The sequence below is a fragment of the Sander lucioperca genome, chromosome 12, assembly GCF_008315115.2.
Source record: "Sander lucioperca isolate FBNREF2018 chromosome 12, SLUC_FBN_1.2, whole genome shotgun sequence".
NCBI lineage: Eukaryota > Metazoa > Chordata > Actinopteri > Perciformes > Percidae > Sander > Sander lucioperca.
The window spans coordinates 38,104,763-38,129,141 of NC_050184.1; the positions used below are offsets into that span (position 1 = coordinate 38,104,763).

The following is a 24,379-nucleotide window of genomic DNA, read 5'->3' on the forward strand; positions in this document are numbered from 1 at the left end:
GAGCAGGCCTTCACAACGGGGAGTTAAAAAGTGCCTCTGTTTGGGATTATACAGTGAGAAGACACATTTCTACAGGACTGGGAGCTTGTCTCAGGTGTAGGCGTCAAGATGGCAGCCAACGCAGAGGCCAAGCCTGTTATCATGAATGAAGAGGAGCTGAAGAGGAAGCAGAGGGAGAAGCTGAAGAAGCTACAGGCCACAGGGGGAAACCCTCGACCTGCTAGAACCCTCTTCCTCTTCAACCTCAAAAATCCCTTCCGCAAGGCCTGCATCAGCATTGTTGAGTGGAAGTATCCTTTATATCTTACACACCTGCCTACGTTTTACACAACTCACAGACTTTTGTGTTTGTAATATTAGGTAGACGTTGGCTTAAAAATGTGCCCTTCAAACGGAAGTATTTTACTCCTAAATATACAGTATGATACTCAAGCCATTATACAGTTATTACAGCATGTAGCTCTGGTTAAGAACACTGACAGCTACAGAAATGAAGTGGCTGCAGGCCAGTGCATTATCAGCCATGTAGTTCACCTGTGGTAAGCACGCCCAAGCCAAGTCTCTTTGAAATCTGTGTTAAGGCGATCCCTGAAGTGTTAAGACTTTTGTTATGTATCGGGCAGCCCTGTGTCAAATTCAAGTTTGTAGCCTTCATATTTTCACCTTGAGAGCTTCTTAAGCCAATCTATTTGGAAGAACTGGCAGACAATTAATGAAGCCACCTGTTAGTGTCCTGATAGCTGACAGTCTGCTTTTAATGTGGAAATAGCTGCTCTGAAATGCTGGCACCCTGTGAGTCTTGGAGCCTGAACACAAGGCAGGCTGCTGAGTGATGTTATGGCCCCTGTAGGGGAGTTTCCTGCTTTCAGCCTGATGTCCATTCCTGGATAATACATATTTTACATCCAAAATAGAATGCACTAATTTATCCAAAGACAGCCCTAGCGTGACAATAGGACTCACAGAGTTTAATGTGAATTTTATAATAATATGTGGTGTAAATAATATAATTTCTCTGAACAGTTTCACTGAACTGTGTCTCCATATGCTCAGCCAGGTCATGAGGTTTTACTGTTTAATACCATTGATATGTGATTCTGTAACACAGGGCATGGATGCTGTGTTTAGAGCAAAATTACAGAAATAGACTGAACCCCTTCATTCCTTCTTGTTGTACAATTAAAAAAAAGTACAGTACTTACAGCTTTAGGAATAAATAAATGTCTCATAGAATAACCAAACAGCTTTTTTTTTCTCCTGATGACTAATCTGTGTTTAAATGGTTTGGTCATATTCTTGGGCTGTGCAGCTGTCCTGTGGCATCACAGGGAGACATGATGCTGACCTGGCAGGGGAATTCTCTTAGAGAGCCCCCTATGGACGAGAATGAAGCAGCACAGCAGACAAGATTACATTTACTGTGAGCGCTTTGCCCGCTAACGAAGGGCTGTGAAAGGGATGATGTTTCAAGCAGCATTTAGAGGCACTGGGTAATGTAAGCAGAGTTTGTAGACCTGTTTCATTTATTTAATTTGGTTTGCTACATAAAATCACAAAACATGCACAGATAAAGAAATATCTATTTTCTTACCCATCCATTGTTAGTATTTATTTGACAGTAAATACTAACAAATATACTCAAATATTGTCATCAAGAATAGTTCCGGAGAAATTCTATCCCCTTATTAGTATTCCTTATTGGGATACAGAGAGTCTACCAGTCCTACCCGTGTATTGTTGTTATGATCCTGAGTTTCCCCATCCAGAACCTTTGAGATCATCATCTTATTGACTATCTTTGCAAACTGCATTGCTTTGGCTGTATTCCTGCCCATGCCTGAAGAAGACAGTAATAACACCAACACAAGCTTGGTGAGTATGAGTGTGAACACAAATCCTGTCTTTGATGTATGACACACTTTTCATATCTAAGAGTTTCAGCTGCTCACTGGTCTGAGTGCCAAGCGCCATTAGACACAACTCAGGTCTTTATTTGGGATCCCCCAATAAATACAAAGTATGTTTTAATACAAAGATAGGTGTCCTGTGATGTATGTTTTTATGAATGTATTAATTGAAATGCCCCCAAACTGGTTGAAATATATAAGCCTATAAAACTGAGCTTGTTACATATGAATGGATCAGTTTCAGGGTTTGCTTGTTTGTTTTGTTTTCTGCTAAACACAATAATTGTGGAAACATTTGTTACGTATTCTGTGTAAAAAGCCAAAAGGTTTCATGACTCTTCTCACTCTAGATGACAGGTGATTCACAGTCTCTCAAGTTAAAGTAGTGTAAACTATCTGGTGGCAGGTGTTTGACCACTGGATGCTGCTGATGTGTTTACAGGTGTTATTATATTTCAACCTCCTGGGTGTGTGTTTACACTGCTGTGGGGATGTGGATATAGTGTATTAAAAGGTGGGCGACTGAACAAATACAACCAGGGATGATCAAAGTGAGCAAAATATATATGTTTGCTCTTGCACAGTGTACACATCTTGCCAATTTCTGGATATTTGGTGTTATGGTATTGAGAAGGCTCGTTCTCAGAGACTTGACATGTGGATCACTGCCTCTGAGATGCCTGACAACCAGCTAAAATGTCAATATGTAGCACCAATAGCCAGCCATCACTTGCTTTCCCCCATCCAGTCAATAACCTCATTACTAGATTAAAGCTATCAATTTTGTTGGTGCCCAGCTGATTGACAGCTAAATGCATCAAGTCATCAGGTATCTGGACCTGAAACTGACCCCATTTCTTTAATATCTTTGCTTTGGCCCACTTACCAGCCTTCTCCCAAATCCTTCTTACCTCTTACTGTGCCATTCCTCAGAGGTGAACGGTGTAAGAGGATCTGGTCATCTTCACCCCCCTTTTTCTGTTAGAAGTAGGTCGGCCCAGGCAGCGTCACTCTACTGACGCAGGTGGATACAGTAGAGTCCACAAATGTTTCCTCATGTAACCACATTCATACTCATATACTAAATATAATGGCTTGTAACATTGATACACTACAACATAGAAGCACAGCTCTACTTGTTGCCCCTCGCTGTTTAATTTGAATAACATTTCTTGAGTTTTAGTCTGTAAATGTATGTATTTTTGTGAATGTATGCAAGGTTTCATTTATAGTATACTGTACCTCAAATTAACTCTCTGATTTGGCTGGATTCCCTGGGAGCTCTATCATAATGTTCTCATATTACAGCTTCTTCTCCTGCAAAATGTGTATTTACATCAACAATGAAAAGCAAAAAGAAGAAGTAGTCTATCTAATGATGACAATTTGAAGCTGCAGTTTGTAAGCAAATATGTGCAATGGAGTGTTTTGGTTGTAATAAGGTTACCCTGACATTGCGTAGCTATTATTGCTACTTGTTTGTTGTCAGTAGCAGTCACTACTGAGGAAAGCCATACTCAGCTCTGTGTAAGTCTGCTGTTTGTCGACCTCCTTTGTCTCTGAAAACATCAACACTAATGATAAAAACACAGATACAGGCCCGACTTGCAAACAGATAATTTTATTTAACCACACTGATGTTTATCTGTTTACCATCTCTAAACTAAACTGTGGCTTGTTTCATTAATCATAATGTGATTACTGTGGTGTGGCCACCCATCTGTTTAAACCTTCTGAGGTTGTGTTTAATCTGCATAAAAAATAGCTAAGTGGCAATTAATCCTTATAAGTTTATCTAATACCAGTTACGTCTACTGCTATTCCTCCTAGCAGGGAATTAAATGCCAAAGTTGTCATTTACTCCAATCATCCCATAGTTTACTAGAGGATTGAACCTGAAGGTTGTGAGCTTTATAAAATGTTATTTCCTGGTTTGTGTTTCTCTTGCTGCAGGAGAGTTTGGAGTACATCTTCCTGATCATATTCACGTTAGAGTGCTTTCTTAAGATAGTGGCCTATGGGCTCGTGTTCCATGAAGGCGCCTATTTACGGAACTGTTGGAACATATTGGACTTTGTCATCGTCTTCATGGGGTAAGATGAGCTCTGAGCTGCAGGTGGATATCTCTACCACAGCCTCCCTTTTACCACATCTACGAAACTGCCATTGACACTTCAATTGTAATAGTTGAAAATGTCATATCTTATAGTAATATCAAAACTAGAATATTGTTCTGCTGAATGCCCATTTTGTATCATGTAGGGGTAGGTACTTATGGTTGTATGATCTTTTCCTACAGTCTCTTCACCTTTGCTTTGGATACCATCAATAAGATAGCAGGTGTGCCAATGGAAAAGGGTGGGGGGTTCGACATGAAGGCACTCAGAGCCTTCAGAGTGCTGCGGCCCTTACGTCTTGTCTCTGGAGTCCCCAGTAAGAGCCTCTTCTGTAATCCACAAATACTGTATAAAAACCCTGTGTCCATGTCACACTGTGTGATTAATGTGGAAATACTGTTTATGTGAAGAAAAGACACTGCTGAGATGTTGTGCTTTCTTGTAATGTTTTTGTTTTAATGTTCACATTTAGGCCTGCAGGTGGTGATGAACTCCATCCTCAAAGCCATGCTGCCTCTGCTGCACATCGCCCTACTGGTCTTTTTACTGGTAACCATCTATGCCATCATGGGACTGGAGCTCTTCAAATGCAAAATGCATAAAACCTGCTACTATGCTGGCACAAGTACGTATGAAGGGCACAATCAGACACTGTTTCACATGGGCTTTTATATATGTTGTGATTTATAGTCATACCTGAGACATTACCAGTTATAATTCCCAGAAGCTACATTCAGAAAATGATATGTATCTCTTCTCTTTTGCCCGCAGATATCTATTCCACAGCAGAAGGTGAGCTGCCTGCACCCTGTGCTCAGGCTGGTAATGGACGCCGCTGTACGATCAACGGCTCTGAGTGTCGGCCAGGCTGGGAGGGTCCCAACAATGGCATCACCCACTTTGATAACATTGGCTTTGCCATGCTTACAGTCTACCAGTGTATCACCATGGAGGGATGGACCAAAGTGCTCTACTGGGTCAGTGATTGCTTGAACATTGTCTTGGTTGTTTTCAGTTTCAGTGTTGAGGAATTTATGCTCTTGCCACCAAACCTTTACAACTGTCTAGATTTTAGGTATTCATTGTGTTAAGTATACCTAACAGAATACAATGTTTGTGGCTGACCCAGAGATGTCTTTCAGGTTAATGATGCCATAGGTAATGAATGGCCCTGGATCTACTTTGTTCCCCTCATTCTGGTGGGTTCCTTCTTTGTGCTCAATCTGGTTCTGGGCGTGCTCAGTGGGTAAGACAACTATTATCTTCTGCCTTTCTAGTGTCTGCATCTTGCATCGTCACATGAACTAGCTAACATGCTGTTTTACTGTCTTTACCCTCAGAGAGTTTACCAAAGAGCGAGAGAAGGCCAAGTCACGTGGAGAGTTCCAGAAGTTGCGAGAGCGTCAGCAGTTAGATGAAGACCTGCATGGCTACATGGAGTGGATCACTCATGCTGAAGTCCTGGATGCCGACCGAGAGGGCAAAGGTCAGCACTATTAACCACCTCAGCCACCCATCCCATATAGAGATACTGTTGAATTACAACTGTTCTTCTCTTGTCAGGACTCCTCCCTTTAATCAGTGACTCTGATACAGACAGCCTGTATGACCTGGAAGGAAAGAGTCGAATTGTCTACTACTAGTGAGTCAGCAGCTATGTAAATGTATACATTTTTACATGTAATAATAACGGTGACTCGGCACACTAAGCCAGGTTTATTTTTGTGTTTAGCCGCCTGGCCCGTCGCTGGAACCGTTTCTTCAGGATGAAGTGCCTGCTGTATGTGAAAACCAAGAGCTTTTACTGGATAGTGATGTTCCTCGTCTTCCTCAACACCCTGACCATAGCAACAGAGCACCACCACCAGTCTGACAGCCTCACTTCCCTACAAGGTTGGTGATTAATATATGAATTATTGTGAACATGTTTAAATAATGAATTATATCGCTCCCAGCCTTATCCATTCATCTCTCTCTCTTATCTCAACAGATGTGGCCAGTCGTGTACTGCTGGTGCTGTTTATCATCGAGATGTTTGTTAAGATGTATGCTCTGGGTCCCAGAGCATATTTCATGTCCCTGTTTAACCGTTTTGACTTCTTTGTGGTGCTATGCGGTATCCTGGAGATGATCATGTTCTCTGCAGGAGCCGTGACTCCCCTGGGTTTCTCTGTACTCAGGTGTATCCGACTGCTGAGGATCCTTAAAGTCACAAAGTGAGTTATGTCCACTCAAAGGATCTTGTTGCATTAAATTAGTTGTAGTGAGATTTAATGTCATTTAACACCTCTCTTCTTCCAACTGTTTTGCAGGTACTGGACCTCTTTGAGTAATCTTGTGGCCTCTCTACTCAACTCTGTTCGTTCCATTGCCTCCCTGCTCCTCCTTCTTTTCCTCTTCATCGTCATTTTCTCACTCCTGGGCATGCAGGTGTTTGGGGGGAAATTCAACTTTACCGACCACAGACCCAGACGCAGTAACTTTGACAACTTCCCTCAGGCCCTCATCTGTGTGTTTCAGGTGATGCTAGACATGGATTCATTTGGATGCTCTGCTTTAAACTCTTCTCATTGTCAGCTTTTCATTTTGTTAAACCTTTCTTGCCTGATTTTGATGACCCATTATGTAATGAAGTGCATTCACAGTAGCAGCATCTAACTTATCCTTTCATACCTGACATTAATGAATCACTGTTTTTTAACACTTGGCTATCTTTCAGATCCTAACAGGAGAGGACTGGACCACCATCATGTACAATGGCATTATGGCCTATGGAGGGCCTGTCATTCCTGGCATCCTGGTCTCCATCTACTTTATCGTCCTTTTTGTCTGTGGAAACTGTATCCTTCACATACACTCACGATGTCATCTAGGATTAAACAAGGCTAAGAGTGTACAGACATGCTACCGGCTTAGTTTAGTATGTTAGCATCCTAACATTTGCTAATTAGCATTTAACACATGGACAGCTGAGTTTTAACCTGATGATGTTGCTTGATGAAAAGACAGGGGACACCAAAGTTATTACAATTCATCCTGAAGGGACATGAATGTGTGTATGTGTGTAAGATTTTATGTCAATCTATGCAATTAGTTGTCAAGATTTCACTCAAAATCACAGTGGTGCTAGAGGAAAAGCAAACAAATTTGGATACCTTTTTCTGGGACCCATGAATATTTGTACACAGTTTTATACCAATCCACTCAGTTGCAATGGATATATGAAAATGTTGTCCTGCTGGTGGTACCAGAGGAAAAGTCTGGGGATCACCAAGATCAGTTGGATGTGGAGATAGGTCTGGCAATGCGAGACTAGTAGGATACATTCTCTGGGGACCATACATGTCTGTACAAAATGTCATGGCAATCCATCCCGTAGTTGTTGAGATATTTTAGTCTGGACCAAAGTGGTGGGCCAACCATCATACCAACATTGCCATCCATAGAGCCATGCCGCTAGTATGGCTAAAACTTGTATACACAGCAATGATGTTTTTTAAAAACAAGGTTTTGGTTTTCCTGACCTCAGCGCAATCAGATATCCTCCTCAATGTCTTCTTGGCCATCGCCGTCGACAACCTGGCAGAGGCTGAGAGTCTGACTTCAGCACAGAAAGAAAAGGCAGAGGAGAAGTTGAGGAGAAAGCTACTAAGGTGAATAAGGACCACAGCCACCCAGCACACACTGTCTGGCAGACGATACAGGAGCATGACTGCACGTACCACCAGACTTAGGGACAGTTTTTACCACTAGGCCATCAGGCTTCTTAACTCATAAACCTTGAAATTCCACATCACATATCTGATTACCTGCTGTTTACTGTTTACATAAAATGCACTATCAACATGACTGATTACTTTTATTTATTTATTTATCTCACTTATTTATTTATCTCTCATATCCCACATCTCATTCCCTTTTCTTGTTACATTTGTGCAAGTATGTAGTGCTGTATTTTATTTTTCATCCTATGTTATCTTACATCTTATTGTAATTGTATCTCATTTTATCTTATGACTACTAATTCTCTTATTGTGGCATCTAGTGCTTTTATTGCTGAGCTGACCCGTTGTCTTGTCAACACATTTCATTGTACCGTTGACCCTGTGTTAACCTACATATGACGAAACTTGGAACTAAAAGAATGCCTAACTTAAGTGTGATGATCTGCTCTGTCTTCTCATTGCTAAACTCTACTCCATTCCCTTTCCTTCCTACCCTCCAGATCCAAAATGCCTGACAAGACTGATGAGGACAGGGAGAGGATAGCTAAGAAACTGGCAGAACAGAGATCTAAGATGGAGGGTATACCCACCACAGCCAAGGTTAGTGTTATTTCTGGTACCATATCACATATTAACAATGATCTATTAATCAGGAGCATAAGTAGCTAATGCATATTTATTTTTTTAGCTCAAAATTGACGAGTTTGAGTCCAATGTCAATGAAGTGAAAGATCCATTCCCACCTGACGACTTCCCAGGTAACAAATGTCTAATCTTCCTGCTTATTTGCATCTCAAACTCTTTAACCTCTCACATTTCTCAGTGATGTAGTTGTGGCAGAAGGGCATAAATGAATGCAGGAGTCCATATTCATTACACTGGCTGTTTACCAGTGCTGCTTTCTTGGCTATGTTACAGTTTAAGTATAGTAACCCCTCATTATTATTAGACTCAGACGAGTTTAAAGCAGAGTCTAAAGTTAGGCTTTTTTCACTCGACTCTGGTGACTACCATATAAAGTCTATAACATGATTCAGTATAGAGAGATTTTCTTTTTTCCAAATATATTAGTTTACTATAGCATTTTGAGTGTGTTTTCTTCCACATGGTAGGTGATGACGAGGAGGAAGAGCCTGAAATCCCCATCAGCCCTCGTCCCCGACCGATGGCCGACCTGCAGCTGAAGGAAGAAGCCGTTCCATTGCCTGAAGCCAGCTCCTTTTTCATTTTTGGCCCTCAGAACAAGTAGGAACCAGACATACCAGCCTGAGAATGACAGTCGTTATATTTAAGTGTTTTCTCAAACTATCATGAAAACACAACAGTGAATTGATTGAACTCACTGCACTGATGACTGTATGTCTTTGCATATTGGCATCCAGGTTCCGTAAACTGTGCTACAAGATTATCAACGCCTCTTCCTTCACCAACTTAATCCTTCTGTTCATCCTGCTCTCCTCCATTTCCCTGGCGGCTGAGGACCCCATCGATCCCAAGTCTTACAGAAACAAGGTACAACCAAGTCTACCACTACACATTTAATTGGACATTATCTGTTGAAAGAAGGCCAAATTTGACAGCAAACCTTTTTGCCTTTCCCTCTAGATCTTGGCCTATGCTGACATTGTCTTCACAACTGTGTTTACCATTGAGATTGTACTGAAGGTAAAGTGCTCTATACATCATGTTCTGCCGTTGGGTTTGACTGATGTGGTTCTTTGAAGTCAAGATACCAGATAACAAATGCCACATTTTTTTCTGATATTTTGTGTTTAAATTTGATCATTTTGTGACAAAAATTACAGAAAACTAAACAACTCAATCTCTAATTCTATTCTTGGCAGAGAAAAATGAAATGAATTTTATAAGGGGAGAAGCATGTTGAAGCAGAATGAGGCAGGTTTCTTTGCAGGTCTTGCATGTTTTTACTGAGGTAGCATATTCAGAACCTGAACAATCACTGTGAAACTACTTAATTCGCAATGATAGCAATTATCGCCCTGCTGAGTTACAAACACTAAACTCACATTGCCAACATTAGGGCTGCAACTAGCAATTATTTTCATTATTGATTAATCTGGGTAAATCCGATCAATTTTTTGTCGATCCACCTATTGTTAAAATCAATTAAGTGTCTCACTTTTATTTGACATTAATGCAACACATCTGTTCCTCTGACTAAAAGAAAAGCTTAAACACAAACCTGTTGGGTTTAATATTCTGGGTGTGACTTTATGTATCTGACTGACAGATGACAGTATATGGAGCATTCATGCACGAAGGCTCCTTCTGCCGTAACTCCTTCAACATCCTGGATCTGATTGTGGTTACAGTCTCTCTGCTTTCTATGGGGATGGAGTGAGTAAACATTTTGAGATTGCCATATTAGATATAAAACATCTCTATTGTTATTTATTTTCCTAAATTACAAAATGTTAGTATTCCAAGATGTGCATATCAAGACTGCTTTTTGACATGTGTTGTGTGCAGATCCAGTGCTATTTCTGTGGTGAAGATTCTCAGGGTGCTAAGGGTGCTGAGGCCTCTCAGAGCCATCAATAGAGCCAAGGGGTTAAAGGTACACACATGCATAAATACAGTAATTCTCCCTGTGGATATGTCTATGTTTCCAGTGGTGGCAGAAGTAATTAGATCCTGTACCTAAATAAAACTCTTTAGCTCAATTGTGTGCTGTTTATGTGTAATATTTGATACTTTCACCTCTTTAGGCCTGGGACATCTGAAACATGACAGGGGGCCATACAAGACACTGTGTTTTTTCTAAATGGTCATGAGCAATGCATTCTGTTTTATAATCTTATCAAATGTTTAAATGCAAAATCTCCTGAAAACTTACTAGTAATTAAATGTGTAAAACGTACAATATTTCCTTTTGTTGTGTAGTAGAAGTATAAATAACCTTAAAAAGACCTTAAAATTGTACTAAGTACAGTACATGTATTAAGTATTAAGTGGTCATTGTTTGTCTTTTATGACAGCATGTGGTCCAATGCGTGTTTGTGGCCATCAAAACCATCGGCAACATCGTCCTTGTCACCATGCTGCTGAACTTTATGTTTGCCTGTATCGGAGTGCAACTTTTCAAGGTAACTCTTTTAAAGATGATGTTGACACTATATGTAGCATGATACTGTAAAGCTCATATTTCCAAATGAACCTATTGTAAGTATAAATGCCTTGCTCCTTATAAATGTGTCCCTAATCCTTTCCCTCCTAGGGTAAATTCTACAGCTGCACAGACCCATCGAAAATGACAGGGGAGGAATGCCAGTAAGGCAAACATCTTTCACACTTTGTAGATTTCATCTATCTAAACTGTAATGCTATTTAAGAGTCGCCGTTCTCTGTGTCTGCTCTCAGGGGATACTTTGTGAAGCACATGGAGAATTCCCTACAAGATACAGTGCTGGCAAAGAGAGAATGGATCAACAGTGACTTCAACTTTGACAATGTGCTCTATGGCATGCTGGCTCTCTTTACCGTTTCCACATTTGAGGGCTGGCCAAAGTAAGCACAGCATTTTTTATCCTATCTGTTTGATTGAGTTAGAAGATAGAATATCTTATTATGTGGATAATGAGTTAATAATAATAATAATAAGTAATTCCATATTCTTGAGCCAGAGATGGTAATAAAGGCAATATATCTTTTTTAATTCACTGAATTATAGATTTCATCTACACAAATTAGCCTTGTGGTATCCCATTGTCTTGCCAATTATTCCTCGTCTCTCAACATCACTCCATTTATTCCCAGACTGTTATACAGAGCCATTGATTCAGATGAAGAAGACATGGGTCCTGTCTTCAACAACCGCGTGGATGTGTCCATCTTCTTCATCATCTACATCATCCTCATCGCCTTCTTCATGATGAACATCTTTGTGGGCTTTGTCATCGTCACTTTCCAGGAGCAGGGCGAGCAGGAGTATAAGGACTGTGAGCTGGACAAGAACCAGGTACGCCAAGACATCTCAGAGGTGAAACAGTGGACAGTAGGACAGTGAGAGAGTCCAATCATTTTCAGTAAAATCTAAAACATGTTAGGAATTTTTTTTTCTTCTATTTATCCCACCTTCTTTCTCCCCTTCAGCGCCAGTGTGTGCAGTACGCCCTGAAGGCTCGACCTCTGAGGTGCTACATCCCCAAAAACCCCTATCAGTACAGAGTCTGGTACATTGTCACCTCCTGCTACTTTGAATACCTCATGTTCTTCCTAATTATGCTCAACACCTTGTGTCTGGGGATGCAGGTATGTAAATTAAGGCTACGTTGCAACACAAAAAAACCATTGAGATTGTTTCGAGGCTACTGGCAGACAATATTCTGTGTCAATGTTTTGTAAGTGTTTCTGTCATAGTCAGTGGAGCTCAGTGTTTGTTAAATCATTTAATTAATAAGAAAAGTGAAAACTTTAACTGTAAAACGTGGGACATTACAACTTTCCAGCGAAATCCCAGACTAATTATTATGCCAATTTATTTATAAAATCTTACTTTAAATGTTAATTTTCAGATTTATTTTTATGTAACTATGGTAAGAGAGGACGAGACAATACACTGAGAGGATGAAATCCACTTTTCACTATGGGCCAGATTGATTTATTATTCAAAGCTAATTTTATGACAATTTGCCATCATTTCTATTGTTTATGATATTATGGTACTCAACAAAAAGCAAGATGAACACATACTTATACATATAAATGTATTTATTTATTATAAATTTATAATAAATAAAAACTTCGGTAACACTTTATTTGAAGGTATCTACATAAGAGTGACATGTGTCATGAACACATGACACTGTCATGACACATGAACCCTAACCGTAACTCTAACCGTAACCCTAACCCTAACTTGTCACCGAATGACACTTAATGACAGAAGCGTTATGTCATAAACGTTTATGACTTGTTTATAATGTTTATGACACGTTCATGACAATGTCATGTCACTCTTATGTAGTTAAATGTTGAATGTTTTAAGCCAGTATATCGCTCTAATGTTAGCATTTTCTTCAAGTTATATGTAATTATCTTAAAACTACATTTTGTACAAATACTACATCAAATGAATAGTTGTAACATGTTGAGATTAATATTTGCTTCCACTTTGAACAGCACTGTAACCAGTCGGACCATGTCACTAAACTGTCTGACATGCTGAACTTGATCTTCACTGTGCTCTTCACTGTGGAGATGATTCTCAAGCTCATGGCCTTCAAAGCGAGGGTAACAGCTTCACACTTTGTGGTTCAAATGGTTATCCACCCAATCCAATGTCCTACTGTGTCTGTCAGCAATGCTTTATCTGTCTGTGCAGGGCTACTTTGGAGACCCCTGGAACGTCTTTGACTTCATTATCGTCATCGGTAGCGTTGTTGATGTCATCCTGAGTGAAGTCGATGTGAGTACGAATTATTATTATATTTTTTAAATCTATTCTAATGAATTCCACAGATCCTATTGCAGGTGCTGTAAGTCCCTGGTGTTGTCTCAATGAGACATTCCCAGTCAATAGTGTGATTCGATTTGAAATGACTGAATGTATTTATTCAATGCTCTGATACAGAAGCATATAATCGTGGCCCAACAGCTGATTGGTGCCAGCAGAACTAGCTCACAGAACGTGGTCAGTACTGTCGTTGGCCATTCTTACCCCAACTCTCCTGCTCCCACCCCTCTCAGTTACTTGTGCAACCTCAGAAGCATCGCCATTTCCATCACCAAACACCAAACCAAATCTTCCATTATTCCCACCGGATCCATTACAATATTTTCAGTGATTCAATGTTTGTGTGTTGTCTGAGCACTTCAAATTTATAAGAGCACAATATCAGTAAATTATTTTATTGTGTTATTTTTATGCTACACAAACCCAATGTTTTTTTTCTGGCCACTCACTGTTGTTTTTCTCCATTGTTGCACTGCATTGTTCTCACCATGGACTGTGATGTTTTCCATCCACAAACAAGCTTGTAGCAATTTCTGTTTTCTCCATCCAGTTTCACATTGTCTCCTAATTCTTTTATATCTCCTCCTCTTCTTCTTTTGCATATTTTCCCTCTCAATCCCTCTGTCCTCCACACACCTCACTCCTCATCTGTCTATCCTCCACAGAGTGCCCTGGCTGCCAGTGGAGGACTGTACTGTCTCCATGGCTGTGCTGTAAATATCTGATCACTGCACTGCACTGCTGCATGAGGGTTGCTGTGTGGGCACTCCACTATGTTTTCTACTAAACTGTAGTACTACTGTTCTGAACCGTGTGTGGCTCAAACTGCTGGTGAAACATCTGCGTTTCTACTGTCTGTCTAATCCTACAGAGCAAATGTGAGATAAGACCTCAAGCTGATATATTGTGTTCCAGTACAGCTCAAATACTTTATAAACAGGGCTTAACACTAAATATATCAGCACAGAAACTCTAATGATGGCTGGATTGACTGAAAACTGTTAATATCAAGTCTGCATATAGTTTATTTCGCATGAGTTAGAAGTTGCAGTTGTTCTAGTTTTCAGCAACTAAGACTGGAGGCTTTGTTACTCATCGAAGGTGGAAACATTGCTCTTTAACCCTGGGTGTTGATTGTAAATCATACCTTAATACTATTTAACAGGTCAGTGCTATGTCTGCTATGTGCCTCCTATTAATGATATTATAACTTCTATCAAACATAACCCATGTAACTACAGTGTGTCATCTTTTCATCTACTTTGTACAGGAGACAAATCCTATGCAAGCAATTGCGGTAAGCCTAAACTTTTTCCGTATTAAAAACCATAAATGTTTTTCCTTTGTTTTAAATGTTCTTCTCCTTAAATCCTTTGGTTATTTTTGTTAATAGGCGTCTGAAAATGCCTCAGTTTCCATTACGTTCTTCCGACTCTTCCGTGTCATGCGTCTGGTCAAGCTGCTGAACCGTTCAGAAGGCATCCGTAACCTTCTGTGGACCTTCATCAAGTCCTTCCAGGTCTGTTACACTGTAGTCATAAATTAATCATTTTCAATTTGTATCTCCACTTTTAACACACTTTTAATGACCTATCTGTGTTTGTGTCTACAGGCTCTACCTCATGTAGCTTTGCTCATCATAATGCTCTTCTTTATCTACGCTGTCATAGGGATGCAGGTACTCAAGTCTAACATTTTTATTTATTGGATGAAATCATTGTAAACCTCTATAGATTGTTAATGTGCGTAAATATGCGTAAATTCCACTAAAACAAGTTTCCGTATTTGGCACTGATTTTAACAACCCTTCAGATCTTTGGAAAGGTAGCCTTAGTGGATGGTACCCAAATCAACCGCAACAACAACTTCCAGACATTCCCTCAGGCTGTTCTGATGTTATTCCGGTGAGTCTCTAAGCCTGGATCATTGGTTAAAAGCTCATTGGCTGCAAGGTCTGAGCCAGGATCTCACTATGGTTTACGTTTCCAGATGTGCTACTGGAGAGGCTTGGCAGGAGGTCATGATGGCTTCGATGTATGGGAAGAAGTGTGACCCCAAGTCTGACTTTCTGCCAGGAGAGGAGTACACCTGCGGGTCCAACTTCGCTGTCTTCTACTTCCTCAGCTTCTACTGTCTCTGTGCCTTCCTTGTGAGCAGCAACATTTATCTTTTAGCTGCATTAGTGTTTTTATATATTTGTGTGAATGCTGATTCAGCAGCATTTACAGTATTGTTATCCGATTCTTCAGACGATTTTCGGTCGCCTACTACTTCTGCATACTTTCAGCTACAAAAAAACATTCAAATGTCAAAATGTTCTGCTCTTTAAGGTGATTTGTGCTTGTATTTAACTTTTCTCCACCATTTATAGTTTTTAAAGTATTAAGCTTTTTTCTTTTTACATAAAAGTCAATGGAGCAATCTTTAAATCCTCCTCAGGCTTCTTCCACTTCTAAATGCTACTGCTCCCACATACTTTCACTTACAGACGTCATTCAAACTCTAACTATTCACAAAACCTTCAGCTATTAGAAAATGATTCAGCGTTTTGATATCTTTTACAGTTTTTGTGTTATCACTGTTTAAGTTTAGTGCTTCTTTAGGCCTCCTTAAACAACCTCGACATTTCTGGATGAAAGCACAGAGTACCAGTTTTTCAAATTGCTGATATACCCACATTTTTTAACCTTTATCCACACAAATTATATATCAATATGTTCGCAAATGCTTTCTGGTGCTTACAGTCATTATATTGATACCACGTTTTGTTTAGGCTTTTTTCAGGCTTCTTCAATGGGACGTTTAACAGGGCTCTTTAAGTTAATCTCAGATACTATACTATGTCTTTTTTCGACATACTATACTATGAATTTTTTCGTCATACGTACTATGACTTTTTTATCACTTTTTTCGACATACAGTATATATACTATGACTTTTTTCGACATACTATACTGTGAATTTGTTATCACTTTTTTCCACATACTGACTTAGTGGTTAGCACTGCTGCCAACAGGCATCTAGCAAGTAGTCACTGCAGACTCTGACCCAGGTTCGATTCCCAGTCCATGCTGGCCCTTTTAATTAAGTTTTTTTCGACATACTAAACTATGACTTTTTTTATCACTTTTTTTCGACATTCTTCACTATGACTTTTTTCGACATACTATATATGACTTTTTTATCACTTTTTTCGACATACTATGCTATGACTTTTTTATGACTTTTGTCAACATACTATACTATAACTTTAACGACATACTATACTATGAGAATTTTTCGACATTCTATACTATGACCTTTTTATTACTTTTTTCAACTTACTATAATTACTTTTTATCACTTTTTTGATGTACTATACTATGACTATTTTCGACATACTATACTAAGACTTTTTAACGTTTTTTTTTCGACATAGTATGACTTTTTAATCACTTTTTTTGACATCCTACTATGACTTTTTTTTCAACATGCTATCCAATTACTATTTTATTACTTTTTTCGACATACTATACTATGACTATTTTCAACAAGCTATACTATGACTTTTTTATCACTATTTTCGACATGCTATACTATGACTTTTTTATCACTATTTTCGACATGCTATACTATGACTTTTTTCGACATACTATACTATTACTTTTCATCACTTTTTTCGACATACTATACTATGACTATTTTTGACATACTATACTATGACTATTTCATCACTTCGACACACTATCCTATGACTTTTTTATCTCTATTTTCGACATGCTATACTATGAGTTTATGACTGTTGTCAACATACTATACTATAACTTTTTACTATACTATTACTTTTCATCACTATTTTTGACATACTATACTATGACTTTTTTGTCAATATTTTCGACATGCTATACAATGACTTTTTCACCTTTTATTTCGAAAGACTATACTATTACTTTTCATCACTATTTGTGACATACTATCCTATGAATTTTTTATAATTTTTTCCGACATGCTATACTATGACCTTTTTATGACTTTTGTCAACATACTATACTATAATTATCACTATTTTCGACATGCTATACTATGACTTTTTTCGAAATACTATACTATGACTTTTTTTGTCTCTTTTCGACATACTATATTATGACTATTTTTGACATACTATACTATGACCTTTTTATTACTTTTTTCAACTTACTATACAATTACTTTTTCATCACTTTTTTCGACATGCTATACTATGACTATTTCTGACATACTATACTATGACTTTTTCATGACTCTTTTCAACATACTATACCATAACTTTATCACTTTTTTTGACATACTATACTATGAGTTTTGACATTTTTCGACATAATATGCTTTGACCTTTTAAGATTTTTTTGGCAGTTTAGGCCTTTATTTAACAGGACAGCTCAAACATGAAAGCGGAGAGAGAGGGGGAATGACATACATATATACACATATTTTGTGTGGAGTTTGCATGTTCTTCCAGATTTTGTTTGACATACTATACTATGAATTTGTATCACTTTCTTCTGACTTACTATTCTACAATTACTTCTGACATGCTATACTATGATTTTTTTATGACAAATATCAAAATGTTCAGCTCTTTAAGGACATTTGTGCTTGTATGCAACTTTTTCTACCATTTATACTTACATATAGTTTTTGTTTTATCACTGTTTAAGTTTAGTGCTTCTTTATTATTTTTCTGGGAGAGAATATTGTTTTTTTCTATTCTCACTACTTCACCTACTTCTTACGCAATTATGCCAGCAATCCAGTTTAGCCTTTGCAATTTAGCTTTTCAGCATTCACAAGCATTTTCTGCAGGAAATGCATTTTCTAGTTCAACAATCATTTTATAATCAAAACAAAATCCTATTTGCACAGAAAGGTTAAAACTGTGTAAATACACGTCATTTTTTCTCATTACTTCAGATCCTCAACCTGTTTGTAGCTGTCATCATGGACAACTTTGACTACCTGACCCGTGATTGGTCTCTTCTTGGTCCACACCATCTGGATGAGTTTAAGAAGATCTGGGCTGAATATGACCCTGAAGCCACGTAAGCCCGAACACCACTCATGAAACTTTACCATTTAATTTATTTATGCTCAGTCAACACAAGAAATAGGCCAGCTTTAGGTTGGTGTCTTTAAAAATATTATAAGATGTTTCTCTAATCTAACAGGGGTAGAATTAAACATCTGGACGTTGTGACGCTGCTGCGACGCATCCAGCCTCCACTGGGCTTTGGCAAGTTCTGTCCTCATCGTGCTGCATGCAAGGTACATACAGTGCAGTCAGTCATAAACGGGGTCAAAGACCATGGGGTGCATGCATTGTAGAGAGAAAGGTTTTATGTGTGTTGAATGATAACATTAACAATACAATACGATCACTGTTGATGTACATTGTACTATAACAGCATACAAAGACACAATACACAAAAAGAGCATTTACATAAGAAACATATAAAATATCCCAAATGAAACTATTAATAATGAACAGGTCTTACAATATAATTTGGGATATTTTAGAAAAGATTAGGTTTTATTAGGTTTAGATTTACAATTGTCAATGTAAAATTCACCAACAAAAATTACAAGGTCTATCATATGCTAAACAACATTTATTTTTTGGTAAAAGAAAAGAAAAATACATGTTTGAGTGAATTATTATAAAGTATTTATGATAAAATGGGGCAATATATAATTTAAAAAGATTATCTATTTAAAGTGTTTGATGTTTTTCCCCACATTGTCTTTATTGAAAATATCAATACAAAGGATTGTGACAGTGTCAGAGTTTGAAAAATTATATATACCTACATATCTCTCACCTATCAAGGACCTCTCATCCTCCACCTAAAATAATATAGACAAATAATACTTAGGATGATGATCATAAAAAAATATTAAATTCAGTGGGTTAAAAAACAATATATTAATATTAATACTTTAAAAAGTGTATTGTATTAGATTTTTTTCTATTCCTCTCTGGTGCCAAATTCTCTCAACTTCCTGTCTGGTCTGCAGCGCTTGGTTGGCATGAACATGCCTCTCAACAGTGATGGCACCGTCACCTTCAACGCCACCCTGTTTGCTCTGGTCAGGACTGCACTCAAGATCAAAACAGAAGGTACAGAGCATCAAAACATGTATATGTTTGATTCAACTTGATGTACATACTCCAATAAATTCCAATAAATGTTCCAATAAATGTTTTATGGATTGTTCTGAACAGGTAACTTTGAGCAGGCCAATGAGGAGCTGAGAGCCATTATAAAATCAATCTGGAAACGCACTAGTATGAAACTGTTAGACCAGGTCATCCCCCCTATAGGAGGTGAGTCTATCAACATAAATAGAATTAGTTCAATTTTAACTATACAAAATAATCCAGTATTTCTCACACTGACAGCACTGTGACTTGTCTGGTTACAGATGATGAGGTGACTGTAGGAAAATTCTACTCCACCTTCCTGCTCCAGGATCATTTCCGTAAGTTCTTGAAGCATCAGGAGGAGTATTATGGCTACCGGCCCTCTAAGAAGAATGCCTCAGGCCCGGAGATCCAGGTGAGCGGTCATTATGGGGTTAAAATCATTATTATAATGAAAATTAAGTAATAATGTATAATGTCGGACATGAAATTACTGCATAATAACTGAAAAACTTTTTTTCAGAATGGCATGCTTTGGCTATTCATATTATTTCTCTTAAGCAGGGTGTCTGCGGGATCTTAAAAAGTATTAAAAAGTCTGAAGTTTTAGTGGTCAAAGGTCAAAGTTACTGTGACCTTGCTAATCACGTTTTTGACCTTAACTTAAGAATTAATTTGTAATTATGACAAACTCACACAAATGGCTAATAGTATAAAATGGAGTGATGAGATTTTATATCCAAAAGTTTAAAGGTCATCTTCAGTGTGGCATCATAATGTTCTGCAAAAACACTTTTCTGGCCATTATTCAACGCCATAACTCAGGAGGAACAGAAGGGAGATTGTGAGCATATTTCATATATTTGGTCAGATACTAAATTGATGACACTATTCTTGGGAGCCCACCTTGAAACTGTGGTGATTGTATAGATCTTCTCTGCTACCGGATTAAAGATGTGTGTGAAGCATCCATGTTTCGCCAAAAAATACACTTAATACCTTTGATTAAATTCCTTCAAAGTCTTCACTACATATTATGAGTCTGGACAGACATGGATGTAAACTGCAACTTGACTGGTTGGCGGTGGCGGAGGCATACAACCTCGAGGCGGTAATTCTAGTTTATGTCATACTATACTATGACATTTTTTGTAAGAAACTACTATGACTTTTTGTTATGACGTACGATACTATGACTTCTTTTTTAATATCTTTTCCATCTCACTTCTACATTAAACTGCTGCTGTGTGTTGTTGATGTAACCGGTTAGAACTTGAAGTGGCGAAGAGGTCTTAGATTGTACTAAATTTAACTTCAGGATTCCTGCATATACCCTTTTATGATGTAAATAAATCAATTTTGTATCAGCAAGTGTTTTTTATGCACTACTGTTACAAATGCACTTTCTAAGTGTGCTAAGTGCATATATCCCACCTTGTGCTTTTCTTACACAGGTACTCAACTTTATCTTTCCTCTTCTGCCTCTCCTTTGTTAACATGCTGCCATGTGCCTTTTGTTCTCTATTTCCCCACATTCTCCATATTTTTCTAGGCAGGCCTGAGGAGTATCGACGAAGAGGTGGCTCCAGAGATGCATAGGGCCATTTCAGGAGACCTGCAGAATGAGGAAGAGATGGACAGAGCTATGGAGGAGGCTGGAGAAGAAGGCATCTACCAGGTGAGAAACACTTTCTGCAACTTGGCGAACAGATATACAGGCAAAATACAGTGCATGCAGAGTGACTGGTCAATTTGATTATCTGTGTATTATCTGTTTGCTTGTTTTGCTCGGTCTTTCAGCGTACACACGGTCTGTTTGGTAACCGGGTGGACTCCTTCTCCGCTGAGCCCGTCATCACTCAGTCTCAGCAGATGACCAGCCAGCGGCCCCTCAAGTTCTCTGAGAGTCAGTCCGAGTCTCCACCAAACTCTGCTGACTTGGTGCCCACTACCGAATTTTTCCCCACAACCACAACAAAAAACAACACGAACAACAACGCCTTCGCAGAGTGAGCGCCAAACACTCCAATCTATCAGATGACATATGCTCAGGGTGAAATGTCTGATGAGTGAAACATTTTGTTGTCTTTCAGATTTTCATTTGATAGAGAAGGCAGTCCAGAAGATTTTTACAATCCCAGTGAGGATGCAGAGCCAGGTATATCAAGAGGTTTTTGGATATCAATCAATCAATCAATCAAACTTTGACCGACAAGCTGATAATAGGGCAGTACAAATATAAACACTAAGATGGTGTGAGACTAATGCACACAAGAAATAGAAATTATGAATCCAATGAAAGGCTAAGAAGTCATGAAACAATTTTCTAATTTGACCAGGCCTCATAAGTCATTTTATAAACATTTTATCTTTACACATAAAATAACAATAATAATAGTGTACATTGCTTTTCCATGGACTTTACATTAAACATGGGTCAAGATATACAATTCCAGATCAGCAAATAATGTTTGAATAAAATCTGGCAAATAAGGAGGAACCATGCAGACTGAAAAGGCGATGGAGTTCTCTGTTCTTCAAAATTATATTAATTAAGTTTTTGTTGATTCTCCCTTGTTTAGGCAACCTGCATTCCTGGAACTTTACAGTGAGAACAGACAAAACGCAGGTAAAATCTTATCTAAGGTTAACTCATCCAGTGTAAATGATGATGAACAGCTTGTATAGACAAAGTGTGGATGCATATCTTTTCTTTGCAGTTCCCTTATGACCCTAACTATGGTGACAGTCAGAGCCAGAGCTCCTGTGCTGCAGCCGACCAGCTTGTCCAGGAGGTAAGAAAGAAAGAATCTCTGAGTGTCCGCCTTGTTTTATCAGCAGGAAATGTCCTGATCTGCTGTCAGATCCTTCATTAATAGGTGATCATAAAAATAGCTTCTTGTTTTAGCACCAGGGTAATTTCCTGGACACAAATTAAGCTTGTCCTGAATTGAACTACTGTTTATTTCTCCTTAAAAAGATTTGTCAGGGGACACAGTGCACTTACTTTAAGATCTGTGGATTGCTGAACTTTTGTTTGAGGTGTTACACCCAATTGAGTTTTATATGGGTGTAAGGCAGATTCAGAAAAAACTTCACACATCACAGTAATTATTTATATACAAACCGAAATCATTTCAATTTCAGTTTTTAGATGACCTCATCAAAATATTATAGTTGAATTTCAGGCTGTATTTAATTTTTTAGTATGGCTTGATGCATTACCAGAAATGTTACTGTATGTAAGCAAGGGCACTGTGTGTTGTTTTCTTTTCCAGGCTTTAGAACAGGGCGGTCTGGCCTCCCTGGCCAAAGACCCTGGCTTTCTCTCTGTGACTAAGCAGGAGATGGCTGATGCCATGCACACAACTGTCGATGAAATGGAAAGCGTGGCTCAGGACATCCTCAGCAAACGCGCCGGCAGCGTCACCTCTGTCAAAAAGAGACGCCCCATCCCTGTCCCTCCTCCTGCCACCGCAGTGGCAGCACAGGCAACAGGCCAGCCAGATCCGGCTGTGAGGAGAAAGAGACGTCCAATCCCCTCGATTCCCTCCGTACAGGAGGCCGACTCTAATGTTTAGAGGATGTCACTTGAGTTTACATGGTTATCTTGTGATTTTTTACACTTGCAGGTGGCTTCACCTCACCTTGCTTTACCAAGCTTGTTGCCCCTGTGACAGTCTGTATCTACTAGCCTGGCTCAAGGCCTACAGGCAGGTTGGCTCAGGTTTAATATATTGCCAAGTGTGGTTGAAACTTAACCAAGGAGAAACAATATATCTGACGCTGAAACATCTTCTTAATTTTCAGATTTATTGAAGTAATAAAAAATACTGACTTATTTCAGAGCTAACAGACTGACACACTTCTTTCTTTGTAGCGTTTGTTGAGGCTATCCATTCCATATGACTTATGGGACAACCATGTGAGTGAGCTGAGTGTCTTTCTGAAGCCTCACTGAGGGAGGTAGGATAGTGACTGGTGACTAAAACAACTCACTGAATACAAGGAACAGGCAGCCGACTTTAGCGTGCTGCAGTTCAGTGAGGACAGGGGGAAAGGACACCACTTTGGGAAAACAAACTGTTTCTGTACATGAAGGCCCAGAAGAGTTCAACTGAGTATTCAGTTAATGCTTTCAAAAGGGCTGTGGCACTAGGATGACAATGCAAGTATTTTTTCTTTGTTGGTACCGTATAGCAGCGTCCCCTGACAGGACTTGCTGTCTTTTAATTACCGAGCTTTCTCCTGCTCACCACTGTTCTTGTGTGCAGTTGGTATCAGCAGATTTTGTAGAGGAAACATCGTTTTTTATTTTGGACATAGAGGTACATTTAATCTCTAAAATAATTATCCAAAGATCTCACTGTATTAAAGTATTTGTTCAATTGAAAGCCATGTTGTAGTCAAGCAGTGCATGTGATTTTTTTCCCAAGTCACTTTAAGTCGCTCAACTGCTACAGGTTGTTTTTAATTTACATTAATATGTCAAACCTTTGAGGGGGGGCACTTAGTTGGACCTATACAGAAAATGTATCTTCAGCATACCTGGAGTATGGTGGATTTAGTTTTACAGCTCATTGGGGCTGATAACAAATTTTATTTGTAATTGTATGGGCATAATTTATTGCACTTGTTTCATGCATTGATGCAAACACTGACAGGCCCACAGAGGACTTTATTTTTTACATTATCTTCTGATGAGCCTGTGTTTTGCTGCCATACATACGCTATGTTGCACGATTTTGGAGATAATTTGAGTTAACTGTTTAGCTCAACCTTGAGTCTTCTTCACTTCCAGGTCTATGCCATTATGGTTGATGTTACATAGGTGTGTTCACCATGGCAAAATAAATAAATCATCCAAACATTCATTTCTGTTAGTTTTCTTTGTGCAAAATGGAGAAGGAACAAACCCTTACACAACAGGTGAGTTTGCTCTATTAAATAATTATCAAATCTAATGATGGAAAAGCCTTGTAACGTAGCCTAGATGA

The 24,379-nt window shown here is 38.7% G+C and overlaps 1 protein-coding gene across 1 annotated transcript; it reads left to right on the forward strand.

The window, feature by feature from the left end:
- The first annotated feature begins 108 nt into the window (after positions 1–108).
- LOC116039109 (dihydropyridine-sensitive L-type skeletal muscle calcium channel subunit alpha-1-like) lies at positions 109–22,963 on the forward strand. Its single transcript, XM_031283888.1, has 45 exons — positions 109–290; positions 1,767–1,872; positions 3,861–4,000; positions 4,207–4,340; positions 4,497–4,649; positions 4,796–5,001; positions 5,167–5,270; positions 5,365–5,510; positions 5,588–5,666; positions 5,757–5,917; positions 6,015–6,240; positions 6,337–6,544; positions 6,744–6,864; positions 7,563–7,677; positions 8,250–8,349; positions 8,438–8,507; positions 8,862–8,994; positions 9,132–9,261; positions 9,355–9,414; positions 10,001–10,107; positions 10,240–10,327; positions 10,749–10,856; positions 10,988–11,040; positions 11,131–11,277; positions 11,527–11,728; positions 11,863–12,021; positions 12,892–13,002; positions 13,094–13,177; positions 13,891–13,938; positions 14,496–14,522; positions 14,619–14,744; positions 14,838–14,903; positions 15,038–15,129; positions 15,215–15,374; positions 18,155–18,282; positions 18,409–18,505; positions 19,256–19,358; positions 19,464–19,565; positions 19,664–19,797; positions 20,935–21,060; positions 21,183–21,391; positions 21,476–21,540; positions 21,965–22,011; positions 22,103–22,177; positions 22,661–22,963. Exons 1-45 carry the CDS (start codon positions 109–111, stop codon positions 22,961–22,963), a joined length of 5,541 nt encoding a protein of 1,846 aa, XP_031139748.1.
- Positions 22,964–24,379: the final 1,416 nt, after the last annotated feature.

Bases quoted from the DNA above. Each gene is read 5' to 3' on its own strand.
- LOC116039109 (XM_031283888.1), top strand. From the start codon at position 109: ATGGCAGCCAACGCAGAGGCCAAGCCTGTTATCATGAATGAAGAGGAG. The intron at 10,108-10,239 runs GTGAGTAAACAT...TGTTGTGTGCAG, and splicing joins CTGCTTTCTATGGGGATGGA to ATCCAGTGCTATTTCTGTGG. The intron at 19,566-19,663 runs GTGAGTCTATCA...GTCTGGTTACAG, and splicing joins GGTCATCCCCCCTATAGGAG to ATGATGAGGTGACTGTAGGA.